The sequence below is a fragment of the Euprymna scolopes genome, chromosome 41 (genome assembly GCF_053919585.1).
Source record: "Euprymna scolopes isolate OS-2025 chromosome 41, ASM5391958v1, whole genome shotgun sequence".
NCBI lineage: Eukaryota > Metazoa > Mollusca > Cephalopoda > Sepiida > Sepiolidae > Euprymna > Euprymna scolopes.
Window position 1 is genome coordinate 10,463,135 of NC_136522.1, and position 18,002 is coordinate 10,481,136.

The following is an 18,002-nucleotide window of genomic DNA, read 5'->3' on the forward strand; positions in this document are numbered from 1 at the left end:
AGTAACCTCTTACACCACAGTGGCAATATGTAGCAATACACATTAAAAAATCGAAATTACATAAAATATCTCAATAATCGCATACATAGAAAGAGCTGGATGATCTAGAAAAGAATATTTCTAAATTTTTTTAAATCCAATTAAAATTAAGGAAGTTATGACTATTTTTGTGCCTCACACTTTTTGATATTTTTCCCTCTTTAAGACAATATGCATAATGTCATTAAAAAAAATTTTTTTTTCTCTCAATACTTTTCAGTAAAAATGCTTTGAAGAAGAAAAAAAAAAAAAGATTGTAATCGTTTTTTTTTTTTTTAAAGCATTTTTTTGTGAGCACTAAAATCTTGGTAGAAAGAAAAAACATTTTTTTTTTTTTTTTTTACACATGGAGGTCACCATTATCAAGGCCCGGAAGTCACTTGGGGATAAGGGTTTATTGCGTGTACAGTAATCAATGGGATAGTGTCATAGTAACCGTTAGTAAGGAAGATTTGATAAAGTGTCTTACTTAAGGGGGCGGTTTATCAGGAATTTGTTTATGTTGGACTTGAAGACATCCAAGTTGTAGTCAGCTGGGAAACAGGCAGACGGAACAGAGTTCCACAGGCGTGCACTTCTAAGAAAGAAGCTTTGTTCATGGAATCTACGTTTTGGTTTAGGCACAGATAAAGAATGGGGAAAATTACTGACAGTGGTTTCAGCTAGACGGGTGTTTTTCATGAAAGATTGGCAAGGAGGGATCAAAGATTGGAGCTCAGATGAGCACTTGCCATGGAACCAGATTTGCCAGGATACTATATAGGGAGTTGGGCAGCAAGAGGTTTGTTCACGTTACACTTGAACTTCTCCATGTCAGCACAGTCAGAGAAGAATTCCAAAGCAGTTTGAGGCAAGAAACCATTTGAGATGAACACTTTCCGGCATCTTGAAATCTATACAGTGTAGAGGTGGGATTTTGCAGGGATTTACGTTGAGGTAATACTAGTGCTTTCAGTTCGTCTGAGCACTAAAAGGTACTTGTAAGCACAGGGATGCCACATTTCAGCTATGGGACAGAGGTTGGAGTTTGACCAACCTATTAGGTTAGCAACTTTTTTTTAATCTTATCTAAGGAGTGAAAAATGCATCAGTCCAGATGTGACAATACTCCATGCATGGGCGAACAGTGGCTTTGTAGAGATACAGGATACTCTCAGGTGTAAGTAATCTTTTAGCAAATCATTTCTGCACCCTCGCATGAGTAGTTAAGATTAATTGAAAAAGAATTGCAACAGATTTTAAGGTCTAAGTGGAAGAGAAGGGGTAAGTACAAAGCATGGAATGAAAGCATTTGATTTAGTAATTACTAGCAGTTCTACCCGGCTTTGCTCGGGCCCTATGTACTGTTTATAACTTTATGTGCATATGTATATATTAAAAAGTGTGAATATGTACGGTAATGCCTTTCTATATAATAGGCTTCATTAACTACCATAGAGAAAAGTTGGTAGAGACTGCAGAAGTCAATTTTTTTAAATTTTGACCTCAATTTTGACCTCAATTTTGACCCCATAACATTTTTGGGGGGTTCAAATCAAATTATAAAGTTAGATCCATGTCCAAGTAACCTATATCTAAAATTTCAAGTGTTTAGACCCAAAATTGGCGGAAGAGTTTGGTAGAGTTCTCAAAGGTCAAATTGTTGAACTTTGACCCCTTCACAGCCAATTTCTGGCCGAAAACCAATTAGAAAGATTTTCCCAAATCTCAATACCCCTTATGTTAAATCTCGAGTCTGTAGACCGAAAATTGACAGAGTTATTTATTAGGGAAGTGTACACACACACACACACACACACACACACACATTTTCACTTTTATAGATTAGATTTAAAAGAGGGATTAAGATACAGTTAAAAATTGTTAATAGATTAGAAGTATAAGAATAGGATAAAATGTTAAAGTATGATTCAAAATAATATTAGGATTTTATATTTAGTTCAAAAGCAAGGAGCCTGAATTCTTGAGCCCACAAAATGAAAAAATAAGGGGTATCTACTAATAGTTTTAAGTAGATGATATAGCTGATTTACATATGTTTCAATATTGGTGTAACATCAAATAAAAAGGTATAAATATAAGTATTTATATCCATTAAGTACAGGGTGTCCAAAAAGTCACTGAAGGGTTTTGAACTTAGATTCTTTATTTTTGATATCTTTCTAGAATTTTAACACAATCTCTAAGACCTTGGGGGAATAAAAAAAAGTGCGAAATTCAAACGATCTTTATGAAAAATTATGTCTTTTAAATGTTGCCCATTTCCCAGCTCTCATATTTGTGCTCTTTTCCGAAACATTATTCATAACAAATTGCAGAATCTCTGGATTGCGATTTAACATCCTTATTTCATTCCTGATGTTTTGCAGGGTTTGGAGGTTTGACGTTTTGAGGTCTGCCAGCTTGTGAAACGAAATAAGGGAGTTAAATCGCAATCCAGAGATTCTACAATCCGTCATGAATAATGTTTTGGAAAGAGCACAAATATGCGAAGCTGAAAATGGGCAACATTTAAAAGACATTATTTTTCATAAATAAAGATTGAATTTTGCAATTGCTTTTTTTTTTTTTAATTTCCCAATGTCTTAGTCAGATTATTTCATTCCTGATGTTTTCCTTCAATTCTTGCAGGGTTTGGAGGTTTGACGTTTTGAGGTCTGCCAGCTTGTGAAACGAAATAAGTTAAATCGCAATCCAGAGATTCTACAATCTGTCATGAATAATGTTTTGGAAAGAGCACAAATATGCGAATTTGAAAATGGGCAACATTTAAAAGACATTTTTCATAAATAAAGATGGTTTGAATTTTGCATCTTTTGTTTAAATTTCCCAATGTCTTAGGTCAGATTATGTTAAAATTACAGAAGGATATCATCAAAAATAAATATATTTAGGTTCAAAACCCTTCAGTGACTTTTTAGACACCCAGTAGATACTGATTTATGACCAGGGCGATGACAACAGCATATTCTTTTCATTGCTTTGACTCAAGTATATATCTGACAGTTGGACACAGTTAATCAACTGAGAACCACATTACTCTATATAAAAGCATATAAGATATCAACGGATACACACTCGAGAGTCAAAACAATGAAAAGAATGTTCTGTTGTCCGAGCCCTATTTATGACAAACACATAAAGATACAAGTAGATATTAAGTATCTTGTATAAAATTCTAGGTTCTAAATCAAAAAAAAAAAAAAAAAAAGTCCTTGTTACAATAAAATATGGAAATGCATTTACATGTTAGTAGCAGACTTCTTTTGTATTAATTGGGATTAGAAAAGAATGTTTTCAATAATGGTTAATACAGAATTAATGTAAATTAAGATATTGTTATAACTTTTTCTTTTTTTTAAATCAGATTATCAAGGTCCACTTAAAGATAAGGGTTAATGAGTAACTGGTAGGGTGTGAGAAAACGCCATTATGATCAGTAACGATGGAACATGGATAGGTGTTGCAAATTATAACTCACACATTATTACTTACTTGTAATCGACTCTTAAATAGCAAAAAGAGAAAATAAAAAATATAATTTTTTTTTTTTAATTTTTTAAAAAATTGTTCGACATTTTTGATTAAAAAAAGTGGTTAAAAAACAAATACATAACAAATGTTATCAAAGGCAAGATAAGCTACTCTTCTACCTATCTGGAAAAGATTTTAGTTGTTTTACTCACTTTAAAACGTGTAATCGGTTCGAAAATCAGTGTTTATCGATAAAAAAAATGGTGGCGTGCTCGTTGTTGAACACGGTAAGTTTGTGAAAATGAGTTCAAACAAATTATACAAAATAATGTTAGAAACTCACTGAGTATATGTCTGCCTATGTCACAGTAACATATAGTGAATGAGTTTCTAACAGTAGTTTGTATATTTTTTTTGTTTAAACTCGTTTTCCCAAACTTACCATGTTCAACAGCGAGCACGCAGCCATTTTCATTTTTTTAATATATCGGTAAACACTGTATGTTTTTGGAGCCGAATAAACACGCTACATTAAATAAAAACACTAAAAAATTTACCAGTTAGGTAAAAAAATGTAACTTATCTTGCCTTTGATAACATTTATTTGTTATATGTTTTTTTGACAACTTTTTTGAATCTATGTGTCTAGTAAAACAAACCCAACATTTTGAAATTTCATTAATAAATATTTGCGCGTGTTAATTATTCTATTTAAATATCTGACAAAATATTTCAGAGGATTTGATTTGTATATATTACATATTCTGTGGGATTGTAGATATTTGTATCATTTTTTTTTCATTAAAAGTTGAAATAATTTTCATAATCATCTCATTTCAAGATCGAGAAATACTAAAAATATATATAAAAAAAATTTTTTTTTTTTTGTTGCATTTGCATTACAATTGTCCAATTGTAATGCGCATGCAACAACAAAAAAAAAAAAAATGTTATCAAAGGCAAGATAAGCTACTCTTCTACCTATCTGGAAAAGATTTTAGTTGTTTTACTCACTTTAAAACGTGTAATCGGTTCATAAACACTACATTTCTTAACCTACTAAAACAATTGTCATATCATCATATCAAACTTAGGCCTATAACTACGTCCAGATAGTGAACATTACAAGAACTATTCCAATTATTATAAAGCCTCCTACCGAAAACACTGTGCATGTGCTTACATGCTGGCAAACACACTGCAGTGGGGTTCGGAAGGAGTGTGATTAATTACTAGGATTACCAGTGTATATCATGTGCACAAACAAAACAGCATTTTCTATGTTATGATCGAACACCGAGTTGCTTTTTGACAACATTTCCAAAAACATTATCCATGTATAAGTCGACCCCCCAAAATAACCTTCAAATCGTTTCCCAGAAATTCAACTTATACACAAGTATATACGGTAAGAAAAAATGGAGGGAAAGAAAAAAAGGGGGGGGGAGGAGGAGGAGGAGGAGGAGATACTCACCGTTTGTCAAAAGGTAGCTAACCAAGTCTAAGTGTCCTTCTTGTGCAGCTTCCATCAAAGGAGTGCTACATCCAAGTTCAATGTCTGCACCAGCTTTAATAAGAAAATCTGCTACCTCAAGAAAACCACCACAACAAGCCAAGGTTAGGGCTGTCTCTTGAGTTTCTTCTGTTTGGGCGTTTATATCGGCACCTGATGAAAAAAAAAAAAAATGCTGAGATTCAAGATTGAAAACATAACCATAACAGATTCATTTTGATCCCCTATCATATGAGTTTTAACCATTAATATATATGTCTATAAAGTGAGAATGTGTGTGAGGACACTTCTCAACCTATATACTCAAATTTTTTTATCTACAGATTGATTGGTATATAAAGTATTCAGACATATGGAAAATTTTAATCCGTTTTCATCCAGAAAAATAGGGCTGTTGTGCGGTCAAAATTGAAAAATTGATACATGGATTTTTATCCATTTCCAACTGTTTTACAACTGCACGTGCACAGTCGTGAAATATGTCAGCTTCCGTATGTTAAGTACGAGTTGGTTTGAAAACACTATTTGAAAGTCATGTCAAGCTGGTGTAATGGTTATTGTACTTGACTCAATATCTTCAGGTTTCGATCTCCGCTTGAGTCCCCCCTCCCCCCTACAAGAAATGAATTATATTATTTCATTGGAATTCATTATTGAGATGAGTATTATTTATTAATTTATTTATTGCGGACTACTATCCTCATCTTTCTTAGTTGTTGTTCCACAACGTTTCGCCCAACTATTCCTCTGGCCTTCGTCAGGTGGTAACAGCGATGTGGTTGGAACTCTGAATCTCCTGACTACATTTACTGCCTTCCGTAGTTGTTGTCTCACCACGTTTTGGCCAAGTAAACCTCTGGCCGGCTTTGGGTAGGATTGAAACCGCTATTTCCAGACAATTCTCACCTGGAATCGTAGAGATTCAACATCTCTATCAACTGCGTCACGGGCCCCAAAGGGCGATCAAGGTTGAATTTTTTTGGTTATATAAATTCATGTTTACTATCTGATCTTCTATGGTCGAGTCCGTACCAAATGGTATATATTATGCGATTGGAATTCATTATTGAGATGAGCATTATTTATTAATTTTATTTTTATTGCGGACTATTGTCCTCATCTTTTCTTAGTGGTTTCATGACATTTCGGCAACTATTCCTCTGACCTTCGTTACCACCTGACGAAGATCAAAAGGAATAGTTGGACGAAATTAATTGTTTAGAAAAAACATACTTGCATGCATCTGTCTCAGTTTCTTTCCATTTTGTAATATATATATATATATATATATATATATATATTTTAAGGAATTTAATGTTACTTTTAATACATACCTAATACAAGAAATCTGCATTAATTAAAATATAATTATGCATATTTTATGACCAGGCAATGCCAAATTGCCGGCTAGGATATATATATATATATATATATATATATATAATTTAAAAGATAAAATTAAAATTTCAGATAAAATAGAATAGTGGATAAGCAAAGGAACATACTAATAATAAAAATGACACAACAAACATAAGTTGGTTGGTTGTTTTACAGCATATCAACCTTTTTCAGGTTATTTAATGCCGAATCTAGCTATTTTGAGGAACGATTTTTAATGGGGTATATTTGTTTTTTAAGTCGGATTCTATTTAACCCATAGCTGGGACCCTAACAGGTACTACCACTCCGGGTCAGAGTGGACCTGAGAGCAATGGTAATTAAAGGGTGGCTCCGCACTCCCCCAGGCCCGCAAGCTGGGGCCTCACCATCGGATATAGTTTTAGGTCATATCCAGGACCGCACAAACATAAGAAAAATAAATATTTGGAACTTGGAATGTAGCTATGTTGCTATTTTATATATATATATATATATATATATATATATATATATATATATATATTACATTACACCCACTGTTATATTTAACAACATTGAGCTTCTAAACAAAAAAAGCATATTTTACAACCGAAAAATATCATAGAATAATATATACACATATATATATTTAAAAAAAAAAAATTAAATTGTCCAGAATCAGTTAATTATCTGTGATGATGAATCCAGATGGATTTGAAAGTACTTGGACTTAAAGTAAATATGGCTGCTACTTCAGCCAGTTTTTGCAAGCAAAAAAAAATTAGATGAAAAAGATCCAATCCAGAATTAGTAGACATGAAATGTCTATTTTATTCAATGAAATATGCTTAAAGGATGGTGCCTATATCTATATAAGGTAGTAGCATTCGTGTGTGTGTGTGTGTACAACTCTCCTACAGCCCACACCACTGACGATCTCCCATCTAAGGATGGTGCACATCATTTTCCAAGGTAAAGGTCAAGGCCATGTGTGTGTGTGTGTGTATATGTATGTATATATATATATATATATATATATATATATATACAGGCAGTCACGAGAGTGAGGGAAACCATCATCAGAGACCTTCTCTTTGCCGATGACTGCGCCCTTAACGCCCCAAATGAGATAGAGATGCAACGTCAAATGGATGGATTCTCCACCAGTTGTGACAACTTTGGTTTCACCATCAGTACAAAGAAGGCAGAAGTTATGTACCAACCCACCCCAGGAGATGCATACCACGAACCCGGCATCACTGTCAAAGGGCAGAAGATTCATGCTGTGGAGCAATTCACCTACCTTGGCAGCACCCTCTCCTGCACCGTCAACATTGACATTGAGGTTAACCATAGGACCTCCACAGCGAACAGTGCATTTGGAAGACTTAGAGACAATGTGTGGAAGAGGAGAGGCATTACACTCGCAACCAAACTGAAAGTGTACCGAGCAGTCGTCCTGACAACCCTACTTTGCGGCTGTGAAACTTGGACGCCATATAAAAGACATGAAAACAGCTGAATGGCTTCCACCTCAGATGCCTCTGTAATCTTCTCAACATCCGCTGGCAAGACAGAATTCCTGACACAGAAGTCTTGAAGCATGCGGGGCTCCATACCATCACCACCATAATCCGCAAAACCCAGCTCCGGTGGGCAGGCCATGTCTATCGCATGCCTGACGGCCGAATCCCCAAACAACTCTTCTATGGGGAACTCAGCCAGGCAAAGCGGACTGCAGGAGGCCAAAAGAAACGATATAAAGACTGCCTGAGAACCTCCCTCAAAGACTTTGATATCAGCCCCCAATCTTGGGAGAGTCGCGCTGCGGAACGTTCTGCCTGGCGTTGCGCCATCAGCCTAGGTAGGTAAGTTTTTGTTTAACGGCACATCACCCCTATAGGTCATTTCATGCCATAAAAGGTGAAGAGAATATTCTTCATTTGAGACTTTGGCCAGTGGTTTGCTTTATTTTCAAATAAGTTCCAAAAGTTTAATTTTTCTCAGGAAATCTAATATTTTGTAAGGTGTTTCTTTTTCAAATATTGTTTTAAGGTTTTGTTCCTTGAAATATTTCGTACGAATATTTTCATATTTTTTACATTTCATTAATATGTGTTTAATGGTTAGTGGTTGTTGGCAGATTCTGCATTGAGGGATACCTTCTGCTTTCAGAAGGTATTCATGTGTTAGTCTTGAATGACCAATTCGGATTCTGGTGAATATAGTGTCTACTTTTCGTATTGGTATTATGGTTCTCTCTTGCCCAACATTTGGGTGTATTTCTTTAAGTTTGTTGTTTAGTTGTTCGTCCCATAGTTTTTGCCATTTTGTTTTTATGTAGTAGTTTATTTTATTTTTCCTATCCGTGTATGGGATTTTTCTGTTTGAAGGCATCAGCTTTGTTGCTTCTTTAGCTAGTTTGTCAGCTTCTGTATTTCCTCTTATGCCGACATGACTCGGTATCCATGCTAGTACTATTGTTTTATTATTCTTTATTTGGTGTTGGTATGTTTCTATAATTTCCAGGATGTACGGGTGGTTTACTTTCCCTCCTTTCAATGCAATTAAGCTGGACATGGAGTCACTGAAGATAAGGAATTTGTTTTCACTAGACTCCTGGACCAGTTCAAGAGCCATCTTAATAGCCTGTAACTCTGCAGTGTATATAGAGGCACCATCTGGTAATCGGATTTGCTTGTGTGCATTATGCATTTTTGCTGCTGCTCCTACTTTTCCAGTTATTTTTGAGCCATCTGTATAGATGGTTTTGTATGTGGAGTATTCATCCCTGAGTTCTAGGAATTTGTTTTGATAGGTTTGATTGCTAGTCTGTTTTTTGGCCATTTTGATAGTCATGTCAATGTATGGTTCTGTGATTGTCCATGGTGGAGTATTATGAATTGTGTAAGTTTGTATGTTTTTTGGTTCTTCGTATCCTTCTATAATAGCCTTTTTAAGGCGATATCTCAAAGGTTGAGCAGCTGTAGTTCTGCTGGTATAGAAATTTTCATACATTGACGTATATACTTTTTCGTGAGCAGGATTTTCTGGTAAACTTTTAAGTTTCAATGTATATTGGAGTGAGAGTTTTTCCCATCTCAGGTGAAGGGGGAGTTCATTAGCTTCTGTGTGTAGGCTTAGAATAGGTGATGTTTGGAAGGCTCCTAGGCAGAGTCTGAGTGCTTGATTTTGTATTGGTTTCAATTTTTCTAGGTATGATTTCCTTGTTGAACTGTATATAATACAACCATAGTCCAGCTTTGGTCTTATGATTGCTCTATACAATAGGAGCATGGTTTTACTGTCTGCTCCCCAGTTTGTGTGGGATATTATTTTTAATATGTTTAATGCTTTCTGGCATTTCTTTTTTAGTGCATCTATATGTGGCTTGAAATTGAGTTTATTGTCCAGGATCATTCCCAGGTATTTGGTTTGCTGTGCCACTGGTATTGTGTTGTTATTTATTTTCAGTTGTGGGTCATGGTGATATCCTCTTTTTGCAAAAGTGTATGCATACTATTTTAGTTTTGGAGAGGATAAACCCATTTTCATTTGTCCATTTTTCAATTTTATCAAGGCACTCCTGCAATTTCCTTTCTATTGTTTGCATGTTAGGGGATGAGTAGCTGATTGTAAAATCGTCTACAAAGAGGGCTTTGTCAATGTCTGTAGTCACTGCTTTGCTGATGTTGTTGATTTTTAGGAGGAAGAGTGTAACTGATATTATGCTTCCCTGGGGCACTCCCATCTCCTGTCCGTATACCTCAGACATCTCTCCCCCGAGGCGTACCCTAAATGAGCGACCCCTGAGAAAGTTTTGTATGAATATTGGCATCCTTCCTCTGATTCCAAGGTTATGTATGTCCCTCATAATGCCGTATTTCCATGTAGTGTCGTATGCTTTTTCTAAATCAAAGAATACCGACACCACATGGTGGTTTCTAATAAGACCGTCTTTAATGTAAGATTCCATTTTGACCAATTGGTCCATTGTGTTCCTTTCTTTTCTGAAACCACATTGATATTTGTCAAATATTTTATTTTTTTCTAATATCCATACGAGTCGATCGTTTATCATTCTCTCCATGATTTTACAGATACAGCTGGTTAGAGAGATAGGACGGTAGTTTGTTGGATTTGTGGGATCTTTATCAGGTTTTGGGATTTGTATGATCGTGGACTCTCGCCAAGTGTTAGGAAAGTAGCCTAAGAGCCAGATATTATTTAGTATATTCAGGAAAGTGTTTAATGAGGTTTCTGGTAGTTGTTTCAGAAATTGGTAGTGTATCTCGTCCGGTCCAGTAGCAGTATCTTTGCTTCTATCCAGAGCGTTTTTAAGTTCAGATATTGTGAATGGTAAATTGTATTTTTCTGTATTGTTTGAGCTGAAGTTCAGCTTTCTTTCTTCTGCTTCTTTTTTGTAGTTTTGGAATGTTAAGCTGTGGTGTTTGGGAGAGGAGTTTTATTTAGTTGCTCAGCAAGTAGATTTGCCATATCCTTTTTTTCCGTGCATTTTCCACCATCCGGGTTTTTTAGGTGTATAATGGGGTGTTGGGTTTGCTTCCCATTTATCTTCCTCACCATGTCCCATACTTTCTTGCTAGGTGTTTCATTATTTAATTTAGATACATAATCTTGCCATGTTTCTCGTTTAGCTTTTTTGGTTATTTGTCGTGCTTTTGCACGAGCTTGGCGGTAGAGCTCTAAGTTTATTGAGGTTGGGTTTAATCTGAATTTTTTTAGGGCTTTTTTCCTTTTCTTAATTGCTTCTTTACACTCTTTTGTGAACCATGGTTTTTGCTTGCTGTTTTTCTTTGAAGTTTTAGGGATTGTTTCTTCGGCTATTTTTATTAATCTTTGTGTAAATGTTGCTATTGGGTCAGGTTCCTGGAGTATTTCGTTATTTATTTGTGTTTGGCAGAGATTTCTGAATGTGGACCAGTCAGCTCTCTTTAGTTGCCATTTTGGTACTATGTCTTCTATTGTGGGTTTATTTGTTTTAATGAAAATTGGGTAGTGGTCACTACCACACTGTTCTTCATGGATATCCCAATTGAAGTCCATGTAGATAGTCGGAGAGCTGAGTGTCAGGTCTATAGCTGAGGTTGTTCCTGTAGATGGATGTAGGTAGGTGTGTTTGCCGTTGTTCAGTATACACATGTTTGTGGTTTCTAGTATGGATTCTATTATATTTCCATTATGATTTGGTTGTCTGTCTCCCCAAAGGTTGCTGTGCGCATTGAAATCCCCTAGGATTTATGATGGTGCAGGAAGCTGTTTGATTATTTGATTTATTTGAATTTTTTTTAATTTATATTTTGGTGGAATGTAGATTGAGCAAATTGTGATAGTTTGGTGTAAGGTAGCTCTTACTGCTATGGCTTGTAGTTCTGTGTTTAAAATGAGTTTTTCATGGGGTATTGTTTTCTTTAACAAAATGGTTGTACCACCTATTGGTCTATGGTCTATATGTGATAGGTTGATTTTGTTATATACTTCGTAGTCTCTAAGGGAGAGGTTTGAGTTTTCCTTCATTAGAGTTTCCTGTAGACATACGATATTTGGGTTGTGATCTTTAATTAATCGTTTTAATTCTTCATAGTTGGATTTCAATCCTCTACAGTTCCATTGTATGGCTGTTATATTTTGAGTTCTTTTATTTTGTTCCATTTTATTTGTCTAGGGGTGTTTTGTTTTCTACTTCCATTTCCTCCAATGTTTCTTCGTTTCCTTCTCTTGAGGTAGATTGGGATCTGGATCCTGGTCCTTCCCTAGTTCCTGCTTTATTGGGCGATGATGGTGTTGCTTCGCTTGGCTCTTCATTTCTGCTGTTAGGAGTTCGGGAACTGGAGTTTGCTCGGGACTGTGTATCCATTTTGTTTTGTTTTTTTTTCCCTTTTGTTTGGACAGTGATTGGTGTTGTGTTTTTTGGGGGGGGCTTGCTTCGTTTCTCCCTTCCTCGACTTCCATTTCCAGGGAGTCCATAGATTTATCTGTCATTTGAGAGTTTTGTAAAGGGTCTTTTCCTTTTGTATTTGATCTAGATTTGGATATTGAATTTGATCTAGATCTTGGTTTTGATTTTGGTATAACTTCTGGTGTTCTGGGCTCTTCCAACTTCTTAGTTTTATTATTTTTCTCACCGACATTTTTATTGGTGTTTTCATCCTCAACCTTTCTCAGTAGTTGAAATCTATTTTGAGTGTTCGTTTGTTGTGTGTCTTGTTTTTTATTTGTGGTTATTTCTTTACTTTTTGGTTGGGGTTTTGTTTGTGAGTTTATAGTTGTGTTTTGGTTTATTGTTGAAGTATTGTTTATTGTATTACATTGAATGGTCATGATTTTTTTAAATTCTTCAAGTAAACTTTTTGTTTCATTTAAGAGCTTCGTGATAATGTCAACATTGCTATTGGAGTTTGATGCTATTGAATGTTGGTTTGAGTTATTGAAGTACTGTATATTTTTTTTTGTTATATCTGCATAGTTGGAGCTTTCTATGATTTTCCTAGCTTCGTTAAATGTGTACTTTGTTTTGAGTATTGCTCTTTCTTTTTTCCAGATTGGACAGGTTTTTGAGTTTGCGTAGTGGTTTTCCTGGCAGTTTGCACATTTAGGTTTTTTTTTGGCAATCCTCGTGGAAGTCTTTTTCACCACATCTTATGCATGTTGGTGACCGTGAACATCGGTCGCGATGGTGTCCATATTTTTGGCAGTTATGGCATCTTAGGGGGTTTGGGATGTATGGCTCAGTGTTGACTGTTAGGTAACCAATTTTGATTTTTTGTGGGATTATTGGTGTGTTGAATGTCAGAATGTATGTGTTGGTGAGTATAGTTTCGGAATTTTTCCTTATTTGGATTCTTTGTACATCTGTGACGTTTTGGGATCTAAGGTTGTCTTTTATTTCATTTATGGTACATAATGCAAGTTCAGAGGTCTTGATGACACCTTTACTTGAATTTAGTGTCTTGTGAGGATAAACTTTAATGGTTTTGTTGTCAAAAGTTTTCCATTTTAGCAGTTCCTCAGCTTGCTTTTTATTCTTTATTTGTGTTAATATTGTGCCATTATTTAGTTTTTTAACCGATATAGGTTTAATACTTCGTGAGAGTATTTTTTCGATTTTAAATGGAGAAGTTTTGGTTATGGGTTGTTCACTGGTTGATTCCAATACTAGAAATGTTGGGAAATTCTCATTACTTGATATTGGTTCATTTTCAGAGTCTGAGTTTGAAGAATCTGATACTAAATCTCGTATTCTTTTTTTTGAGGCTTGTTTGTATTCATAGATGGATTTCTTTTTTTTCATTTTTCCTGCTCCCCACCCGCCTCGGAGTCCTATTTGGGAAGTGTTGGGCGGGGATACCCTTTCGCCCCCAACCCAACAGGGATACAGGAAAAGTATACACTCCCTGCTGGTGGATCTAAGCATCTGTGGTTCTTCAATTTTTCTGAAGGCCTCGTTTTCAGGAAAAAATTCAGATTTACAGCCATGTTTTCTCCATTGTCCAGCACGTTGTTTGACCCTACAGCCACCGCTTGCTAAATCAGTTTGTATAATGTGGGGAGTGTGGGCGTATTTTCTTGTTGTGTTTGTCTGATTTAGGGCTTGACGTGACCAGCCGATTGATTGGAGCGGGCCTCTCCGACCGCCCGTCTAGCCAAGGTAAGGACCAAAGTGGCGTGTTGGGAAGGAGAGGAACTCATATCTATCCTCTACAACCCTCAACCACCAGGATTCCGTTCCAAGGTGTCACGGGTCGCCACCCACGGCAAACAGGTGGCCCCATTGAGGGACTTTTACTCTCTGCAGGGGGGCAGAGGGTGTATTCTGATGCCCCACCGACAGGACGAAGGACCGGGAGTAAGGTAGGAAAAAATAAAATAAAAAGGGGAGGGAGATAGGCTGTTGTTTTTGTTTTTGGTTTTGCAGAACATAATTAAGTTTTACAAAAAGGATCAGAAAACAAAAAACGTCAATGTAGGTGCATTTCATCTCAGGAAGCCACAGGGCAGCCTGATCTGGTAGCACCAGATCAGCCTAGGAGCCGACAGGGCAGAGGATCAACGCATGACCCACGACCAGCAGAAGCGCAAGAGGAGGAAGGAGAGAGCTGCCGGTTCACAGCCTGCCGATACCGGATTGGCCTCATCAGTCATCTCAGGACCCACCGACGCCGAACTGATTGATACCTTGGTCATCGTCGACTTCGGACGAGCATGAGGAAGAAATATATATATATATATATATATATATATATATATATACATACACCCACACACACACAAACTATCCTCCAGCCCACCCCACTGGACTGATCATGACCAAACCTGACATGATGGTCTCTGACCTAGAGATGGTGCACACTATTTTTTCAAGGTCATCTTCGGTGCAGCACTGTATCTTTGTTAAAAATGTGTTTCTGACACTAAATTAATGTTAACCATTGATTCGTTGTAATGGTTTCAATTTTTATGTGTAACAATATAAGCGTCAAATTTAATACAACCTATTCATAGTTCATAGTTGGATTTCAGGAGTTAGTTTAAAAAATTTAAACTACTTAAGCAATAGTTACTCTTACATCTACTTACTGCAAAGATGCCTGCAAAACGGGTACCCAGCAAAATCCCGTACAAAGCACAAGTATTTTTGCTAGTATATGTATATATATGTGTAAACACACACAAACAAGTTGATTTTGCAAATATTAGCCATGCCATCTTCAGCATTATATAGAACACAAATTATAAATGACCGAAAAAGTGAATTAATCATTTCTTGTGCTTCTAAAATGAATTGATAAAAGAAAAAGAAAATTAAGATGAAAATAAAACCACCATTTTGTATTTCTTGTTATTCAGGTGGATTTGAAAAGACAATCAAAATGGTGATCGTACATACCATGAGCTAACAAAAGAGCAACCATTTCCTCATGACCTTCACGAGCGGCTTCCATGAGCGGGGTATAACCTTCATCATTCACTTCTTCCAAATTTGCTCCTCTCTCAATGAGAAGGTTGGCCAATTCAGCATGTCCTCCACAGGCAGCCAATGTCAAGGGTGATTCGAAACTGTCTGCAGGCATATTTACCTGAAAAAAAAAAAAAAATAATAAATAAATAAAAAAATAAAATAAATAAAAAATAAAATAAATAAAAAAATAAAATAAATAAAAAAAAATAAAAAAAATAAATAAAAAAATAAATAAAAAATAAATAAAAAAAAATAAAAAAATAAATAAAAAATAACAAAAAAATAAATAAAAAATAACAAAAAAATAAATAAAAAATAACAAAAAATAACAGAAAAATAAAAATAACAATAAATAACAAAAAAATAAACAAAAATATAAAAAACAAAAAAACAAATAATAAAATAAATAACAAAATAAATAAATAAAATAAATAACAAAATAAATAAATAAAATAGATAATAAAATAGATAAAAAATAAAATAGATAAAAAATAAAATAGATAAAAAACAAATAACAAAAAATAAACAATAAACACACAAAACAAATGAAAGTGACAATAAAAAAAAGTGTGTGTGCAAATTGGTGATCTTTTAAACTAACGCATTTCAGGTGAAAACATTATGACATACTTATGTGTCACATCAAAATTAATATAAATTTCAAAAACGACAAAAATGATCCAGTAGAAAAATAATTACAAGTAAAAATAGAATTTATCAAATTATCAACTTTTATCGTATATTTCAATAGGGAAGAGTTGTGCAACCAATTCAGCATGACAAACCAACTTATTTCCCTGGATTTAAATTAAGGGTCCACTATTTTTAACCAGGTTGTATCAGAATTTAATTGTTGATAACTTTTTTGCTAAAAATACATCTAACATCTTCTAGATTATTTTTTGTAATTTATAGTATTTTTGACATGACACGTATATACGTAATAATGTTTTTACCTGAAATGTGCTATTCTAACCAAGCACTAAATTTTGTATTGATATTAAAGTGAGGATTGTTACATTTTACTATGAGTGTCTCAGGTGCAATAAAATTGAACATCATTTATAATATGATGATCATTATTGAAATTATAAAAAAGGATTCAAGATATTAATAAACTCTTTAGTTTACACTAAAAATATTCAACTTGACCTTAAGTAAAGCATGCGGAAATTTGAATTTTTTTTTTTTTTTTTTTTTAATTCTTTTTTCACCCTAAACAATGCATATCATCATTAAATATAAAGGGATGCTATTTGGGATTGTGTCTAATAAGGAAACCGTGGAGAGTTGAGCAGCTAGAGGTCTGTTCACGTTACATTTAAATTTCTGCAGGTTAATACAGTCAGGGAAGCCGGAAATAGGGAGAGGATTTTAAAGTAAAGCCATTTGAGGGAAGAAACTAATAGAGTAGAAGGCTTCCTGGCATCTCGGGACTTCTGTGATGAACAGGTGGAATTTTTCTGCTTGACGGATTTGTCAGAGGTGTGCATGTCAAAGGAATAAAACTGCTATGAATTAATCAGAGCACATTCTATTAAAGTACTTGTAAAACCCTTATCCCTGAGTGGCTTCTGGGCAAAACCCTTATCCCTGAGTGGCTTCCGGGCCTTGATAAGTGGTGATCACTGTGTAAAAAAAAAAAAAAAAAAAAAAAAAAAAAAACACGCAGAGATGCAACATTGCGGCAATAGGACATTAACAATGTCAGAGCTTTGTCATTGAGAATATCAGTAAGGCCACACAAGGAAAATTGATCCAACATGTAGTGGTATTAGGGTCTGGCTAAAGAAACCCTTTTGAAAATTCAGCAGGTGACCATTCTGGTAACCAGTTACCCCAGGCCATTCTTTCCTTGCACCTGTGGAAAATCTATGAAAAATAGGTTTGTTAGAGAATCAATTTAATAAAATCCGAAAGAAACTATCTCCAGAAGATGCAAGCTACGGAATAGCACCACAAAGATTGTCAAAATGAAATTAATATGACAAAGTATTCTGACAAGACCTATTAATGTGGAGCATGCCCCTTTCCTTGTTATGGTTATTTTGTATGACAGTTGCATCTTTGGGAATTTCAAAGAACCAATCGGACAACATAAATCACTAGACCTTCTGAGCCTAAGCAGACCTCACAATATTATTGGTATTAATAAATTAAAAGTAAAACTTATTTCTTATTTATAAATGTCAAGCGCAAACCTCACAATACTGTCTTCATGAATGTCTCGATGAAAGAATGAAAATATTTATACTTCCATCCCCATATCTCTATAAAGCCACACATGAAATAATGCTGCGATATGAGGGCAGGTGCACTACCTACTAGTCTTTCTCTCTCTCGGACAGGGTAGTAAAAGAAAAAAAAAATCTTTAACCTAAGATTGTAATGTAGTAAACGTGTACGTAAACATTAAAATGTAGACAACCGAGGATCCAACACAGTCGTAAAGGAGACAAAGAATAGGGAAGAACTTCAACTCCTGTTTTTGAGTTTTAAGAAAAGACCTTTATTACATAATTTCCTGCCACGCTAACTTTATGTTATAGCTGTGATGTCACCCACATCTCCAACATGATCCGATCTGTGCACACATTCTTTTTATACTTTCTTTTTCCTCAGAGTGACGTCATTTCG

At 35.0% G+C, this 18,002-nt stretch overlaps 1 protein-coding gene across 16 annotated transcripts in view; it reads right to left on the reverse strand.

The window, feature by feature from the left end:
- LOC145266346 (ankyrin repeat domain-containing protein 17-like) overlaps nt 1-18,002 on the reverse strand; it is a 331,800-nt gene that overhangs the window by 117,474 nt on the left and 196,324 nt on the right. For all 16 annotated transcript variants that reach the window (XM_080121948.1, XM_080121947.1, XM_080121940.1 and 13 more), the window contains 2 exons: nt 15,294-15,483; nt 4,988-5,179 (listed from right to left, as the gene is read on the reverse strand). In XM_080121948.1, the coding sequence (XP_079978074.1) occupies nt 4,988-5,179; nt 15,294-15,483 (382 nt within the window). The remainder of the gene's footprint in view (nt 1-4,987; nt 5,180-15,293; nt 15,484-18,002) is intronic.